Genomic DNA, 18811 nt, shown 5'->3' with positions numbered 1-18811 from the left:
GAGGGGAGATTGCGGTCTTTGAAGCAGGAGGCCATCTGGGTTGTTCGGTATTGGAATTGATTCTCCTGGGAGCAGATGCAACAGAGGTGAAGGAATTGGGAAAATGGGGTGGCGTTTTTACAGGGGGCAGGGTAGGAGGAGGTGTAATCTAGATAGCTGTGGGAGTCAGTCGGTTTATAGTAAATGTCTGTGTTGAGTCGGTCGCCCAAGATAGAAATGGAGAGGTCTAGGAAGGGGAGGGAGGAGTCTGAGATGGTCCAGGTAAATTTGAGGTCGGGGTGGAAGGTGTTAGTAAAGTGGATGAACTGTTCAACCTCCTCGTGGAAGCACGAGGTAGCGCCAATACAGTCATCAATGTAGCAGAGGAAAAGGTGGGGGGTGGTGCCCGTGTAGCTGCGGAAGATGAACTGTTCCACATATCCTACGAAGAGGCAGGCATAGCTGGGGCCCATGCGGGTGCCCATGGCTACTCCTTTGGTTTGGAGGAAGTGGGAGGATTGGAAAGGGAAGTTGTTCAGGGTGAGGACCAGTTCAGTCAGTCGAAGGAGGGTGTCAGTGGTAGGGTACTGGTTGGTTCGGCGGGAAAGGAAGAAGTGGAGGGCTTTGTGTCCTTCATGATGGGGGATGGAGGTGTACAGGGACTGGATGTCCATGGTGAAGATAAGGCGTTGGGGACCGGGGAAGCAAAATCATGGAGGAAGTGGAGGGCGTGGGTGGTGTCCCGAACGTAGGTGGGGAGTTCTTGGACTAAGGGGGACAGGACCGTGTTGAGGTATGCAGAGATGAGTTCGGTGGGGCAGGAGCAGGCTGAGACAATGGATCGGCTGGGGCAGTCAGGTTTGTGGATTTTGGTTGACGATGCCCTGTCTGACTGTCCTGGCCGACTCATTGTGTGCGAGCAGGATATGATAAATGATGTACAATAGGGATCGGTTTTGGGACCTCTTTTATTTACAAGTTATACAATTGACATGGATGAAGGGACTGTGGTTGCTAAATGTAATGACGCCAAAGTAAGGAAGTAAGGAAGTGGGTGGCACAGTGGTTAGCACTGCTGCCTCACAGCGCCAGAGACCCGGGTTCAATTCCTGACTCAGGCAACTGACTGTGTGGAGTTTGCACATTCTCCCCGTGTCTGCGTAGGTTTTCTCTGGGTGCTCCGGTTTCCTCCCACAGTCCAAAAATATGCAGGTCAGGTAAATTGGTCATGCTAAATTGCCCGTAGTGTTAGGTAAAGGGGTAAATGTATGGGAATGGGTGGGTTACGCTTCGGCGGGTCAGTGTGGACTTGTTGGGCCGAAGGGCCTGTTTCCACACTGTAAGTAATCTAAAGGAGTAGCCATGGGCACCCACATGGTCTCCAGCTATGCCTGCCTCTTCGTCGGATATGTGGAACAGTCCATCTTCCGTAGCTACACGGGCACCACTCCCCACCTTTTCCTCTGCTACATTGATGACTGTATCGGCACTACCTTGTGCTTCCACGAGGAGGTTGAACAGTTCATCCACATTACTAACACCTTCCACCCCGACCTCAAATTTACCTGGACCATCTCAGACTCCTCCTTCCCCTTCCTAGACCTCTCCATTTCTATCTTGGGCGACCGACTCAACACGGACATTTACTATAAACCGACTGACTCCCACAGCGACCTAGATTACACTTCCTCCCACCCTGCCCCCTGTAAAAACGCCATCTCATATTCCCAATTCCTTCGCCTCTGCCGCATCTGCTCCCAGGAGGACCAGTTCCAATACCGAACAATCCAGATGGCCTCCTGCTTCAAAGACTGCAATTTCCCCTCAGACGTGGTTGACGATTATCTCCACCGCATCTCCTCCACTTCCCGGTCCTCCGCCCTTGAACCCCGCCCCTCCAATCGACACCAGGACAGAACCCCACTGGTCCTCACCTACCACCCCACCAACCTCCACATACATCGTATCATCCGTCGTCATTTCCGCCACCTCCAAACGGACCCCACCACCAAGGATATATTTCCCTCCCCTCCCCTATCAGCATTTCGGAAAGACCACTCCCTCAGCGACTCCCTCGTCAGGTCCACACCCCCCACCAACCCAACCTCCACTCCCGGCACATTCCCCTGCAAACCGCAAAGAATGCAAAACGTGCCCCCACACCTCCCCCCTCACTTCCCTCCATGGCCCCAAAGGGTGCTTCCATATCCGTCACAAATTCACCTACACCTCCACACATATCATGTACTGCATCTGCTGCACCGGACGTGGCCTCCTCTACATTGGGGAGACAGGCCGCCTACTTGCGGAACGTTCCAGAGAACACCTCTGGGACACCTGCACCAACCAACCCAACTGCCCCGTGGCTGAACACTTTAACTCCCTCTCCGACATGCAAGTCCTTGGCCTCCTCCATCGCCAGACCATGGCAACACGACGCCTGTAGAAAGAGCGCCTCATCTTCCACCTACGAACTCTCCAACCACAAGGGATGAATGCAGATTTCTCCAGTTTCCTCATTTCCCCTCCCCCCACCTTATCTCAGTCCCAACCCTCAGACTCAGCACCGCCTTCTTGACCTGCAATTTTCTTCCCGACTTCGTCACCCCCCAACCCCCTGTCCGGCCTATCACATTCCCAACGCCCCTCCCCCAAGTCCCTCCTCCCTACCTTTTATCTTAGCCTGCTTGGCACACCCTCCTCATTCCTGAAGAAGGGCTTATGCCTGAAACATTGATTCTCCTGCTCGTTGGATGCTGTCTGATCTGCTGCGCTTTTCCAGCAACATATTTTTAATCTGAGGGTAACCTTGGCCAGTGCGGAAACTGAACGTATGCTCCTGGCATCACTCTGCATCGCAAACCAGCCATCCGGGAAAGGAAAGCTGATACCCTACTTTCCAGATACAGACTATATTTCTTTATCCTTTTTCTTCACATGTGTGGTGTGAATGGAAGGCAGACCTCTTTTAAGAAGCAACAACAAAACAAAATCTTGAAAACTGGAACCTTGCCTTTCTTCTTAAAGTATTTCACCTTACCTGTAAGTCTCCAAATGTAAAAGTAACCAGATATAATTCCTTGCATAAAAAACACTAACCAATCATGGATCAAACGCTATTGCCAGTATAATATGGTCTGGTTGATCCCCTATATGTTAACCCATGTAACATGTATCAAGAAGACTTGTTGAGACAGATGTCTTAAAGTTTATCAACAGCATTATCTATTTAAAAGCTTGTAAGATCTTCAATCCAGACACAGTCTGGGATCTGTGCTTACTGATTGCATAAAGCAAATATACAGTCACCACAATAACAACAACAATAATAATGCTGGCCACTGAAGTGAATATCTTTTACTGGAATGTTTCGTGTTATGTCATCTAACTGTCTTAAAAGCGTACAATGCACCTAGTCCGCAAACTGTGAGATCATGCAACAATGAAATTGAAAGTTAAGGATGCCAGCTCAGGTTAAAACATGCTGCAAATGATGCAACTGCCTTTGCTAGATTTAGCCTGACCCTAATCTAGTTTTGTGACAACATCAATACACTTGGTTGCGTTGAATATAAGCATACTAAATTAGCTTAATTGTTTAGAAATTCTGTGCAAGTCTTTAATCTTTTATTTCTTATGTCTGCAGCTGTCAATTTAATTTTTATTTGTGAATGCAGCACATGTAAAATGGAAATACAGTTCATTTGAATTGGTATTCACTTGATACTAGTGTTAGCGATGTTGAACTTTCTAAATTCTATTTCTTTGCTGCTTCCTTTGTGCATTGATGATCCACACACTTTAACCATTATGGACATCTCTGAAGTTTTATATTTTATGTGCTTTCTTTTTGAAAAACACCTGTTATATTGTTGCAGGGACATTTCGAGAGCCAGACTTGCTGAATTATTTTCTTACAGAATAGCACATGGGCTAAAAACATATATGGAAACTAGTGCAATCAAGTGACTCAGATCATGCCATAACCCTCAAGAATTAACTCAGATCAGTTTATTAACATTTGCATCATGAGCTCATGTTAGTCCTCTAATGCACTATCAGCCATCTGTTTTAGGAAGTTTTTAAATTGAATTTGACTCTTGACGTATTATTACAAAATATGATTGTTCCCAGAGGCATGAGCATACTACTTGCAAGACAACTGGTAGATTCAATCATCTTGCATTCTGTCATGCAAATATGACATGTGACTTTTCAGTGGAGGATTATCAGTTGTGGCAGAATAATTGGAGGATGCTGAACAGAGGCCAAATATTTCCCAGAAAAGACTGTCACAAAATTAATAAATGATTTATTGTTGCCACCACTATTGACGTGAAGAGCTTTTGATGGGTAAGCTTTGCAGTTGGGCAGTGGCACCTGGCTACGTGATTGAATCTAAAAGTTTACAGGATTATGGAAATACATTGACATCTTCAGACTGTGTTCCCCACTTTTCCAATCTAATTTGATTGTTAGAAATTTAAAATCTCTTCTGCAGTATTTAGAGTTAAGTATGACAGGAGTAGGACTTGGTCATTAAACCCCTAGGGCCAACTCCATTACTCAGTTCAATTATAGCTGATCTGCATTCTCACTATGTTTAGAGCATAGAGATTTACAGCACAGAAATAGACTCTTAGGTCCAACCTGTCCATGCCAACCAGTTATCCTAAACTAATTTTGTCCCATTTGCCAGCATTTGGCTCATATCCCTCTAAATCTTCCTATTCATGTACCCAACCAAGTGCCTCTTAAATGTTTATTGTACCACCTTCACCACTTCCTCTTGCTGCTCATTCCATACACGCACCACCCCCTGTGTGTGAAAGTGCCTCCTAGGTCCCTTTTTAAAAGTTTTCCCCTCTCACCCTAAACCTATGCCCTCTAGTTCTGGACTCTCCATCTCAGGGAAAATACCTTGTCTATTTACCCTATCCATGCCCCTCATGATTTTATAAACGTCTATAAGGTCACCCCTCACCCTCTGACGCACCAGGGAAAACAATCCCAGCCTATTCAGCCTCTCGTTATAGCTCAAATCCTCCAACCCTGGTATCATCCTTGTAAAACTTATCTGAGCCCTTTTTACCCTTTGTAATACTATACCCCTTGTCTCTTTGCTGATAAAATATGACAGTCATAACAGTCTTTTCAATGTAACAACTGCAGACACTGAAAACTTGAAACAAAAACAAAAAGTACTGCAGAAACTCAACAGGTCTGGCAGCATCTGTGGAGAGAGAAGCAGTTTAGCATTTTGAGTCCAGTGCTCCTTCGTCAGAACTGATAGCAGCTGGGAAAAGGTGGTATTTATGCTGATGACAGGGTGGTGGGGACGAGGTGTGCAGGGGGAGACAGAGTGGGAAGGAGGAGGAGTGAGATGAAGAATTGGAGACAACGCTCAGGGAAAGTGAAAAGGAAAAGGGAAGCAGACAAAGGAATTGTTGATAGTAAGCCAGAGGAAAAAGGTGAAGCTGAATATGTGATGATAGGAACTGTGAGTATTGAAAATGAGTTAACTGTGCTGGGAGCAACCAGTATTGAATAGAATCTGGGGCTTGGGATTGGTAATGAACATGGATGGAGGTGTTCAAATTCTGAAATTGTTCAACACAGTGTTGAATCTTGAAGTCTGTAAGGTACCTAGGCGCAAGATGAGGTGTTGTTCCACCAGCTTGCATTCAGCTTTGCTGGAACACTGCAGCAGATCCAAGAAATGTTGGCATGGGAACATGATGGTGTATTGAAGAGCTCTGCCCAGCACACACACACACATGCACACACGCAGACATGCACACATACATATGTAGAGACAGACACTCACATGCATGTACACACACATGCATAGACACATGCACATATGCAGACACACAAACATACAGACACACACGCATGCAAGCATACACAGAGGCACATGCACACGCACATATGAAGACACAAACGCATGCCATCATGAGTTCAAATGCCACCCTTTTCCAAGTGGTTTCTGTTTTGATGAAAGATCATTGGACTTGAAATGTTAACTTTGTTTTTCTCTCCATGGCTGCTGCCAGACCTGCTGAGTTCCTCCAGCACTTTTGTGTTTTTGCTGAAAATTCCATTGTTGCTGCCATGCACAGCTGTGTGAGAGTAATCATTCCTATTACCCTTGTACAGAAGAAGTGGTTTTTGATTCTTCCCTGAATTAATTGAACTCAATTTAATATTATGTCACCTTGTTTTTAATTCCCTATCCCACCCAGCCCCCACAAAATCCGTGATTTTTCTATATCTATCTTATTGATACCTTCAAACATTTTAAACGCCTGGTTCATGGTAAGCCCTTTCTTAGAGGAATATAAACTAAGATTATGCAATCTGTCCTCATAAATTGACACACTTAGCCCCAGTATCATTCTGGAGAAGCTGCATTCTTTCCAATCCTTTTTAATCCTCCCCGTGGTAACAGTAAAATACTGTGAATTTTGACCATCTGAAAGAAAACAGAAAATACTGGAAGTAACCGATAAACCTGGCAGCATCTATAGTGTTATGGATCAGGCCAGATCCCTTCAAAACATTTGAAGAAGGTAGCCCCAAAGCTAACTTTTCTTGTTGTTTTAAGCAGATTTAAAGTGAATATTTCAGGAGTGACACAGCTGGTCAAAGTACTCGCTTTTAAACAAAATAGAATTTATTTACACATGAGAAAAAGCTAACCAAATTTAGAATAACAATAATTTGAAAACCCACCAACACAAAAACGCAACTTAACAAAGAGCAGTTCCGATTTCCTGCAACATCCCATAAGACCCCCTTGGCAAAAAGGTAAAATCAAACACAGGATCTTACAGGAGAGATATCGGAGAAAGGATCAGCATGGAGCTGTTTCTTTGAGTCTCCAGCTAAGACTAACCCAAAACTAGAAAAAACCCTGAACTGGGAGAACTGGTCACTCCTCTTTCATTGTACAAGTGTTTTAAAACAAAAACTTAAACAGCCTTCTCAAGTAGATTTCTCCAGGCATATCAGAACCTCTGCCTTTATGACTCCTCTTGAAAAAGGCCAAGGACAGAATAACCTTGTTAAAGGGACAGCATCATCACAATGGAGAAAGAAATAGTTAAAATTTTGAATCAAGTAAAATGACTTCATTACTGAAGAATCATATTTAGCTTTCTTTCTCTCTCCAGTTATCACCAAATCTGTTGAAAATTCCAGAACATTTTATTTTTCTTTTGTTCTGAGTTAATGTTCAAACCTGAGCACAATTGCAAATGACATCTGATTACAATTTTATGCAACTGAATCATAACTTCTTTCCCTTGTAATTCACCTCCCTTGAGACCCTTGTACGGGCAATTTCTATGTCATTTGGGAACTCCAGTCATTTCATGGGTCCTTGATAACCACATATTCAATAAGAATATCTGAACTCTCATTCAAAGCTTCTCATCTTGAAGGACTGCAAGACTCACTACAGGGCTTACAGGAAATTGAGAATTTCCTGGAGTACACATTGCAGGAGGTGATTATTCCCTGTCCAATATGAAGGTGTATCTTGAAGGGTGAAGAACATTTTTGGGGGAAGGATAACTTCCGAACCAAACTGGTCCACATAAAAACTAATAGCATATGAAGGAAAATTGTTGATGAAGGGCTTTTGCCTGAAACGTCAATTCTCCTGTTCCTCGGATGCTGCCTGACCTGCTGTGCTTTTCCAGCACCACACTCTTGATTCTAATCTCCAGCATCTGCAGTACTGACTTTTGCCTAGGAAAATTGTTGAGGCCAGTGTTTCTGCAGCCTGGAAAGAAGGATCACTTCCAATAGCTTTAATCTCTGATATTCCGGTGTCCCATGCTACTGACAACAAGAATGCCTTATGTGGGAGATCTTTTAACATGAGGATGCTGTTGCACAGCAGCAGGGATACTGTGCTGTCAGAAGGTAGATCCAATTCCAGTGGCAAGGAAGTCTTTATGAATGGAGAGTTCCCTACTGCTGTGGCCTTCATCTACCATTGATGTCACACAAATGTTTGCTGCCTGGATTACATTGAGCACTTGTTTTGGAGAGTGCTTTGCCTGGTTCCTCCTCTCTGACCTTACTCAGAGGTCAGAGTAAGTGGCCCTGGGTGGCCCCGCCAAGAGTTGAGACCTCCTGACTGTATCACTTTCAGAGTCAATAGAAACATGAGTCTCTCCAGCAGAGCAAGGTGGCGATCCATGAAAAGGATCAATACGGATAGTAGTGAGGTGAGGGTTTATAATATTATCATTTTGGAATTTATGTTCTAAAGTGGAGGTAAATAGGGTTTTCATTTTCTGTTCTGTGAACAAGACTTGTTATTTTATATGGTTAAAAACTCATTTTTTTTAGCACTGAATTAAAATATTTTCAAGTCATTATGAACCAGATTTTCCAAGGAGTGGAAATCTCATGCAGATTGCCATTCTGGTTGTTTCTTTTGACAAGAAGTAGCTCCATGTTTCTGGGAGGAGATTCCTCTCTTATCTCCTTCAGAAACATGAAGCCTTACTTTGATTCTGACAATCCTTTTGTCATGTAGAACTGTCAGTGGACAGCAAACCACATCATGTTTTTCACAGCACTCAACTGCTCTATCCTGAATTTAATTGTCCTGACAACCACTTTAGATAGTTAGCACTACCCCTCTGATTAGTCCAGTTAATATGCAAATTTACATCACTCATGTCAATGTGGTACCCTTCCTGCACAACTCCATCATTTCTTGATTTACACTTTGGCAACTCTTCAAGACCTTTAGATGGTTCCCACTTTTACCTTCTATTCCTTATTACCTTCCAAACTGTGGGGCTGTGGAGGGAGAGAAAATTGAGTTGGGGAGAGGGATAACAAGCCTGACAAGGTCTGCTTGCAGACCTAATTCTAACCTCCTATCTAGAGCAAATGTTGTGTGTGACCTGACACTTTAAAGAGGTGGCTGTGCTGAGTCGGGAAATTCCTTGACTTGAGCTCCATGGCTTGATAGCGAGTATCTGTCTCAATGACACCAAAAGGTGGAGGTGAGAGTATGGTTGAGCATATTGGGACCTGCAAAACTGTTCAGCTGAATGGAAGAATAAAGGCTAGAAAATGGATAACTTGATAATTTATAAGGAGATTTGGCAGAGTTTTTTGAGGGTGGTGGATACTTAAGAAAGTATAATTTAGCATGACTTCTCATGAGGATGGAGAGGGAAACATGGAAATTATCAGAGATGGCCTTACTTTCAATTGACAGTTATCAGAGTGATAAGTCTGATATATGTAATAATCAATGTGTACGATGCTCTGAACACACAATATCTTGTGTGCCATGTTCAGCTCTGGATGCCATGAAGCAAGAGACTGTCATGCACTGGAGTCATTGCACAGAGGAACATTGAGGTTAACCTGAAATTTGAGGGAAGTTGCTATGATCTTTCTTTCCAGCTGAGAAAAGAGATGTTTTTGAGGAGTTCTTATCAAACTATGTATGATCGTAAATAGTAAGGCAAAGGTTTGTCCAGAATATTTATTTAAATTAAACAATGATATTGGGAGAGTGGAACACTGATTTAAGTTAGTATAGCTAAGTAATTTAGTGAGTATATCATACAGCAAACTGATATCAAAACGAATTATACTTTTTACTTTCTCGAATTGAGAGTTAGAATTCACAGCATTGTTCAAAAATAAAATCTCATTTCACATTATTTTAGTTTTAATTTTGACTCCATGTCTTTGCAGGATGCTCTTTTATGTTTGAAAAGCAGTGGATCAACACTTATTTTTAGATTTTATTTGTCAAACAAATTTATTAAACATTTAGAGAGCAAGTCAATGATAATTAAGATTGAACATATAAGACTAACTAACTCATCCGTGCAATAGAAAATAATTTTTATAAATGGTGGGAGTTTTTTTTTTCTCTTTATCTGACTTACCAATTTTCTTCAGATCTTCATTTAGAAAAAAAAAAGTGGCTGATAAATGCTTTTAAACTTTCTTCAGAAACTCATGAACTGTTCAGGATTTACAGAATTTCTTCCAAGTTGTGATGACACAGCAAGATGATTCTTAAAAATTAGGTAGAAGAAGAATACAGGATTCTTTCTAGACAAGAGATTTTAAGCAAACTTGGACTCTGTCTCGCTGTCTCTAGATGGTATTGTAGTCAGGCCAAATATTAAAAGCAGACTGAGAAAAGGGTTCAGAAATATACAATTGGAATCACTTCAAAACAAGAGGAGTTTTGGTCATGTCACTGGTCCATCACAGAGTCCATTTGAATTTAACAATTGGCTTCTATATCTCTGATCAAGAATCCATTATTCATCTTAGGAGATAGATGAGCCACTCACATTTGCAAATATAGTGAGGTTCAATAACTTCCTTTGGTATCAGTTCAAGTTTGAGTGAGATGGACGGTTTGTGCCTTTGCTGTGTTTGCAGTGTCCATGAAATTCCACAAGGCTGTCAGTTTTTAACTTTGCCCGCTGAAAGTTTCTATTACTCGTGAACTGTGTGATTTGTAGCAGCCATTTTAATGCCACATAGTCCATTTTAAAATTAAACAACTTCTGATCTCTTTAATGTCCTATCAATGCAACACAACTCTTGGAGAAATAGCTGTGGACATGGTGGGGATCTTGATATCTCGCTTGGCCAGAGTATTCAACGTGCAGACCAGCTAGTTCAGTAATCAGGAAATAAACCAATGTATGTGGAAATTTAAACCAAGAAAAATGTATTTGCCTACAGGATGAAACAGTCCCACTGAGAAAGCTCTTTTTATGTCAGGATTGATATTTAAATTCCTGATATTTCACTCCACTTACGTTTCAGGGCATTCACCGTGTAATGAAAGAGAAAATTACATTCTTTCCTCTAACACTTCCCTACAACAACCAACACACACAGCTTCCTTGAATTCTTTTGAAGTTCAGGATGGAGCCTGGAGATGGTGTGCTTGTTATTCTGTTTTTGGTAAAGGAATCCATTGATTTCCAATCTCTCAGACAAGAATATTCAATTACTGTTACACTTTCTGTTTTGACCTTTTCTTGCTACTGACTAATGGCTAATTTGTGGATTGAAAATAGCCAAACTGAATCTGCTGATTTGGTACCTGTTAATCATCAGTTATTAAGTTTTTAAAAGCAGCTAGAACCCATGACAGTTTCAATATGGGGATTTTAAAAGAATTTCTCATCAATGTGATTATTTGGTTTCAGCTGGAAACTATGAATGGGGTCGGTGCTCAGCTACTATAATTTATTCCGTTTTTCATTCATTTGGGACAATGTTTAGTACACAAAACCTATAAAGTTTTGCCCTATCAATTTTCAATGACATCTTAGTGGCATTCTCTTCAGTCTCTGATTTGCAAGGGGTCTTCATTCTGTCTTTTGGTCCCAATTGTAAACTTGGAAATTCTCGGACCACACATAGGTTGCAAAATAGCACTCTTTTATTGTTATCAAGCTGGCTGAGAGATCAACAGACAAAAAGACTAGATTATCAAACAGATATGACCTAGAATATGCTAATAAGTGATTTCTAATTCTGAGTAAAGAGACAGCATAATGTGTGTAATCATATCATTTTTCTACAGTTCCCACCATATAATGTTTCTAGTCTTAATTAGGTTCTCATGAGGTAATTAATACACTAGTGTTGTTTCATGCTAAAATAAACAATAGTGTTAATATGGTGTTATTTGCGTCACTGAGGTAATACCTAGGTTACAATCAGTATTATATTATAGCGACTGTCTGGAATACAGACAGATACTTGATTATGCCAAGGTTCATGCATTCCTTATTCCATTCTCATGGTCACTATGCTTAACTATTTTAAAAGGCAAGTTATTATTGCAAAAAAGAGACTTATAAAATGGAGGATTTTAGCTATTATTTCCCAATATTTTATCACAATGACTATCCAATACTTAGTGTTTGTTTATTCTGAATTGCAGGAGTAGGTTCACTTGACAGTCTCTGTTAGTGTACCCTGGACAAAAAGTCAAGTTCTTTATGATTTCACTCATATTAATCTTCAGAAATAAACATTGTGGCATCAAGAAGTAGAGCAAAAATTACAAAAATATTGTTTCCACCTAGATGATCAAATATTTGTTGTTGTATAGATGTCACCAGCAAAGGAAACAACTGTGACATTCTTTTTAGCTAATGACAGCTTCATTATTATTGAATGGATTAGACAATCTAAAACTATATCAATGACTCTTTGCTAGTTTTGATATGCCAGTTTCCAGTGCTGAATTGTCATGTGTGTTATTATTTTGTTGTGAAAGCTCTAATTTTCTGACAATTGCATGAATAACGTCACTTTAGGAAAAAAGTGACTAACTGATTTTTAAAAACAACCCTCGCAACATGACAAAAGGTTTAATATGTTTTGGATGCAAGTTATTTGTTAGACTGCATTCTTAAGCAATGATCATTTTTATGTAGTTTACAGCCTCCAAATGTGACCACAACTTCAGTTCATAAACATGATTCCCTTTTAAGACACAGCCGTTGTGGTATTAATTCTGCTATTGCCGTTTACACTTCTGTAGACCCAATTTTGTCTTTTTTACTTATCACTTTACCACTTTTTTTAGCTAACCAATCATCTATTTTACCATCTCATCAGTTCCGCTTTCCACTTTATCACCACATTCCGTACGTCTTTTGTTTCTTTTCAAATGGTTTCTCTACCATTGTACTTGCTTAAAACCTGATACACCTGGGTTCTCAACCAAATATTGCTTGCTTGATTGGCAGCTGTGGCTCTCTCATCTCCACTGGCAGTTATACTATGTTTATGTACACAAAATAAAGAGATTTTGAATGCTTTCAGTTTCTGCTATTGATTTGAAATGGTCTGAAGATTGATATTTCTATTGCCCTGAAATAAAAGTACAGTAATGCAATTTCTTTTGGAAAAAATAATTCACATTTTCTTGTTTCATTAGTTCATAGTGTACTGTAGATCATGGACCTGAAAATGATATAGCTTGGACTTTGAGTCCATGGAGCTCAATGGAGGGGCATAGGGAGCATTTCTAGAAGCTCAAGATATTAAGGGGGTAGTGCTGATAATTGCACTGAAAGAAAACAACATCAGGTAAATGGCAAAGAAGTCCCAAGGGTGCTTACTGTGCTTCCTGTGTTCTTGTGAGTGACCATGAGAGATGGATTCAGGGGCATAGCCTGCTGTGGGGGAATCAGCATTAAGGCTCACCCTTGTACACCTAATGAGACCTTGAATTGTTTTTGTTAAATATGGACCACAGGTGACACTTTTAACTTCATTCGTGATTACTTCTGCATCACAGAGATTATATCGTCAATTTTTAACAGCCAGTGACATGTTCAGTATTGCTTGTGGCCAGGATTTGTATTCCACATAGTTGGTCACTGCATGTGTTTCACATCCAGATTACTGTGATTACAGTTGTCTTCAATGTACTACGTCAGCACCTGTCTAGTTTGGTTACACCTTGAACAGCTTTGCAGTGCTCACAAGTAAAGCTCGCATGCTCAAAAAAAAACTTACTCCACCTGGAGGAACATGTGGTGAGCCTAGGCTGTAAGATATATGTTCTGCCTTTCATGCTGGGAATTATCATAATCTAGTTTCCTCTACTGCGAGGATATTAGCAAACTGCACATAAATGAGTTGAGAATGGATAAGATTGAGAATTAATGCAAGCATATAGGTTTCACCCCATTCACTTGTGGGATTCTTATTTCGTTGTTCTAAACCTGGGTGGAAATTCAAACTTTTTTCTTGAGAATCTAGTTTTTCTGATCTCTCCATATTTTTCCAACTGTCTCAATATTGCCCAAATCATTCAGAGCTGGCAGAACTTTGCCTCCTCTTTTTCCCTGTCTCTCTCTCTCTCTACAGGTACTGTCATTCCTGCTGCGAATATCCACAGTTTTTAGTTCAGATTTACTGCATTTGGATTATTTTGCTTTTATAATTGTTTGCATTGTTTTAGTCTGATCTTCTAGTTTTCCATGGTGAAGTTAGCACAAGGCTACATATTTTAAGTTTTCATCTCAAACTTTTCCTGATTTGTCGTAAGTGATGTAATTGCATGTATTTTTGTGTTAGTGAGATCCTGTTTATTTGTATTTAGTCAATAAAAATCTTTCATGCCTTGCCATGCAATATATTTCTGTAACCCAATAGGTTTACCACATGAACATTTTTTGATTGCTTTGCTACTCTGGGTCATAAGCACATATTATTTTTATGTGATTTAGTATATTGGATGTCAGGACAGATCTATGGTAGAACTGTATTTTTTATTAGTTATTGTAAAATAAGCAGTTGTTATTAGCAACCGCAAATAGAATTCCAATTGCTTGCTCAAATGTCTTTGATTCTTGCTTCCATTTTTTCACACTTTATGAGTTAAGATCTTCCAACACTTTATTAATGTTAATAAATCATCTTTGATTAAATTAATTTGTTTTGTACCAAAATGGGACAAGAGCTTATATTTCTTACATTCTTTTCTTCTATCCAACCAGATGAGCAGCGTTAAAAATCTTCGTCCACGGCTGAATGCTATTCTGTTCAAGCTTCAGTTTGAGGAACAGGTGAATAATATCAGACCTGATGTTATGGCTGTTGCAACTGCATGTGAAGAGTTAAAGAAAAGTAAGAGATTTGGAAACGTGCTGGAGCTGGTGTTACTAATTGGAAACTACATGAATGCTGGGTCTCGAAATGCTCAAACGTTTGGCTTCAACATCAACTTCCTGTGCAAAGTAAGTCCATATCTCAAAATATTTAGGCAGAACTACAAAAGTGAAAAAAAACTGTCATACAATACTGTGCAGACTTGTCACAATCAAATAGATAAAACTGCAGCTCATTCTAGAGTGTTCTCCCCAAACTCTCCAAATAAATTAAAATAATGAAACATACAGATTGACAAAATAGATCAGAATTTGCTGGAGAAGGAAACCTCACTTCATGGGACGTACATTAGACTCTGCATCCAGTTCACAAATGTTTGTGCTATAGTTTGCAGGATGACAGTGCGTCTGAGACCTTGGTGAATAGTGGCATCTAAAAGTGTATCTCCTTAACCAATAATATTAATGTGTCAAACACATAAAGGAAGGACTATAAAGAGAGAGAATTAGGGAGAGTAAATCCATGATCAAATCAGGCACATAAAGAGATATAAAGGAGGAGGCCAGGTTGGAACAGGGAAAGGGTCATAAAAAGGGACAAAAGAATAAAATAGGAAGAATAATATAAAATTTAACATTTTGGAAATCTTCAAAAACAATTTGCCATTTGAAGGAATGAGAATCCAGACTGGATCAGAGAGTTTGAATGGCAATGGATAATAGTTATCAAGGGACAATAGTTATAAAATCAGTTAATTGCCAATTTGGGGGAGTTCCATGGCATACTCTTCTGCACATTTACACTGCTCTCCTCATTATGTACATACATCACCTCTATGGCACCTTGCACATGCTATTGTGCACTCCCAAAGATGGAAGTTTTTACCTTGACGGGATCTTCCAAGAACACCGGTGCCATATTTAACCCCCAACCGTACTTCCAGCCAGAAACTACCTCCCACAGTGCACCTAATGGGAGGGGAATGAAAAGGAAATGCTTCTGAGGGCACGTAGGTGGCACAGGTGAGACCTTATTGCAAAACCAAGCTCACGTTTATAAATGTCATTACCTGTCTGACCAACAGTTATCGTAACTACAGCTAGAAGAGTCAATCTACACAAGCTACTCATCCTTACTGCCAGATTATCTTAGAGCCCTGTCTAAGGGAGTGCTATTCTGCCCCTAATGCCCAGCATGGCATAACATTTTCTCATTATTCACTGTCAAATCATCACATACTGGAAAGCTTTGAAACAGTTAAAATGTTTGCTTTTATTAAACATTAATGGTGCAGAAAAGAGAAACAGAAAATTATTGGTTTTATATCTGGAAACAAACAATGACCAAGTTATAATTAATGAATGTTCAATGCGGCCAGTTCCCATCTATAGGAACCGGGTATCAATAAGGTCCCATGTGCTGCACACCCTATCATGCAGATGGTGATGTTCCTCCTTGGAAGACTGCTGCTTCTCTCCCAGCTCTTCGCGTCCATCACATTTCCCACGTTGTGGGCACAACTTGGACAAACCACAGCTAGGACAGTGTAGAACATTCTGCCTGGACTGTGATACACAGTACTCCTATATCAATTTAACCATCAGAACATGACCCTCAGGAAGCCCTATCGTCTGCGCTGTGATGGCCTTTGGAGAAGAATGGGCTGCATAGTATCTACTCGAGCTGTTAGGCCGGGCTTTGTGCAATGGAGTTATCATCGCGGTTGCAGAGAAGTGCCCTTGTTCCCTGTTAATCATCTTTGTAGGGCAACCTACCCTTGAAACAAAGCAGAAACATGGTAGTTCTTGAGGTTATAGCATGTTGGCATCTTACAGGGTGCCTAGTGGATGCTTCTAAGTTGGGTTCTGATAATCACAGATGACTTGGTGTTACGACACGGGGTAAACCCTCCTGCTTAATTTAAACTAGGAATACGGAAGAGATTTATCCCTTGCAGTAATCTGTGAAAATTCGAGAGGCCAAGAATTAGTTAAAGTAAAAGTAACATCTTTATTTCTTAAAGTATAGCAGAAGATAATTAACTAACAACTTTTTACAACTCCTTCCTCTAACCTATCTTTTACTTTTCCTTCTATAATACTAGTCCGATAAAACCCCTGATAAAGATTTACTGAAAAAAGTTAAAATTTCAAAACCAGCCAGCTGTCAAATCTTCTCTTTGCAAATTTGCTGTCCAGGCCCAGGTCCATGTCAATGTTTTTCTCTATGCAAACTCCTTCTCTGGATAAGTACCTCTCAGACAGCAATCTACATCTTTTGGTCTTTTGGCAGTTCTCCCCCAGTTGTTCGATTTTCCCCAATCTTATACCCCAAAGCATCGGATTGTTTCATTGGTTTTTAATATTGTCAATATACTAAATTCAAACTTGATTGTACATTGGTATTTTGGGGTATAATTTAAACTGATTGGCTGAATTCGAATTTGTTTTTGTCTCCAAGAAACCCGATACCCTAACTTGCTGGACCAAAAGGTTACATTATATCTTGTTCAGAACACTTGGTGTTGTCAGGTAGTTCTGCTAGCTTTTAACTTTCTTAAAAGTACACCCACATCTTCATAACACTTGTATTTTAATGGAATGGAGCCCTGTGTTGATGAGTTTGCTGTCTTATGAGATGGTGCTGTAAGTGCAGCATGTACACAGTCTGTAGCACCCTGCACTTGGGCTGACCTGCTATTTTGGCAAAGCTTACTGTCTGAAACAATACTGACCTTGCTTAAGGAAAACAGGATGAATTGGAATATCTGGAGTGAATTACGTTAGTAATTGATTCAGCCTTGATACATTTGTGAGGTTGGAATTGCAAGATCCCATACAGGTCCTCCAGGGATTCTTGGAAGCAGCCAGTGACATAAAAAATGAGCACAGCTGACTCCTTGACAGCTACTGGGACAGGATGGCCACTCAGCCCTTCAGCTTGCAGATGGAATAGTGCTATGACAGTGTCTTGGGACATTCACAGTATGTGATAGCATTGTGCCTCACTCATCTGGAAGAATGGCATCAAGAACAATAGAGTCTTGTCCTCCTGAAGCATTTCTGCATCCTGAGGGAAACCTCAGCTGAGACTTTTTCATGTGAAGGCCGTTTGACAGACTCTGGAAATTGCAGCAACTCCTGGGCTAGCTGGCACATTCCTCAATTTCACTGCAACTATGTAGTGCCGTGACCATAGCAACAATGACCCCTGCAGTGTGGAATCCAATGGTCATGGTTCCAGTGAAGCTATGTGGAGAATATTTGAAAGCAAATGAGTTCTCGCTAATGTGAACACTCAGCATTCACATTGCACACACTGTTGGTTTAACATAGTCCTCCATCTAATGGGACATGGAGAGATCTGACAAAGAATCCAACAGAATGTAGCTACATGCACGTTAGACATAGTAGGTCTTGTTCCACGGTAAATGATACAAGTCATGACATGGAAACACAGGAGCAGATTGTAAGGGCGGTATGATTATTGAAGTCTTTCCTGCCCCACACATTACCCTCCCACATACCTGAAGAGACATATCAATGCAGATAAGGGCATGGTGTGGAATAATTACTGTTTTAGAGGAGAGGAAGTTACCTTTATGCCCTTATACAGCCTGTGAGACTTTAAATTATCTTTGTGATTTGTGCTGCTGTTACGGACCATGCCAGAACACTCAAAACATTCATGAACAGGCAATCCAGCCCATAACTTTACAATTTGTTTTGGTAAGTTTACAGCGAGAATTATCCGGAGTAAGATAGCTAGGTTGACTATCAGGTTTTAAAAAAACAGAAATGTATTCACAAAATTACACAGTGAAGCACAACAGAATAAAGAACCCCGACAGAACTCAGTCTATTCAAACTAGACTTAATTATGCTGTTCCGAATATACACAACAGTCCCACTAAGCAAACCCCTTAAGACACAGTTAAAAAATGGAACAGATGCCGACAGATTGAAGTTAGAAGGGTAGAAAGAGAGAGTGAGTTTCCACACAGCTCACTGTTGAACTCTGGACTGAATTAAACTGCTCAGCTAGAGAGCTGACCACTCCCCTTTCATTCTACAGGTCACTTCTAAAACATGACCACTTTGGGCTGAAGTCTCATCAGTTTACACGTAAACAAAAAGGCCTCTCAATACCCTTTAATCTCTGTACCAAACCAATCTAA

At 40.6% G+C, this 18811-nt stretch overlaps 1 protein-coding gene across 3 annotated transcripts in view; it reads left to right on the top strand.

The window, feature by feature from the left end:
• LOC140481653 (protein diaphanous homolog 3-like) overlaps window positions 1-18811 on the top strand; it is a 604739-nt gene that overhangs the window by 403328 nt on the left and 182600 nt on the right. For all 3 annotated transcript variants that reach the window (XM_072578185.1, XM_072578184.1, XM_072578186.1), the window contains exon 21: window positions 14523-14762. In XM_072578185.1, coding sequence (XP_072434286.1) covers window positions 14523-14762 — 240 coding nt within the window. The remainder of the gene's footprint in view (window positions 1-14522; window positions 14763-18811) is intronic.

The sequence above is a fragment of the Chiloscyllium punctatum genome, chromosome 9 (assembly GCF_047496795.1).
Source record: "Chiloscyllium punctatum isolate Juve2018m chromosome 9, sChiPun1.3, whole genome shotgun sequence".
NCBI lineage: Eukaryota > Metazoa > Chordata > Chondrichthyes > Orectolobiformes > Hemiscylliidae > Chiloscyllium > Chiloscyllium punctatum.
This window is presented reverse-complemented; position numbering and strand designations above follow the sequence as displayed.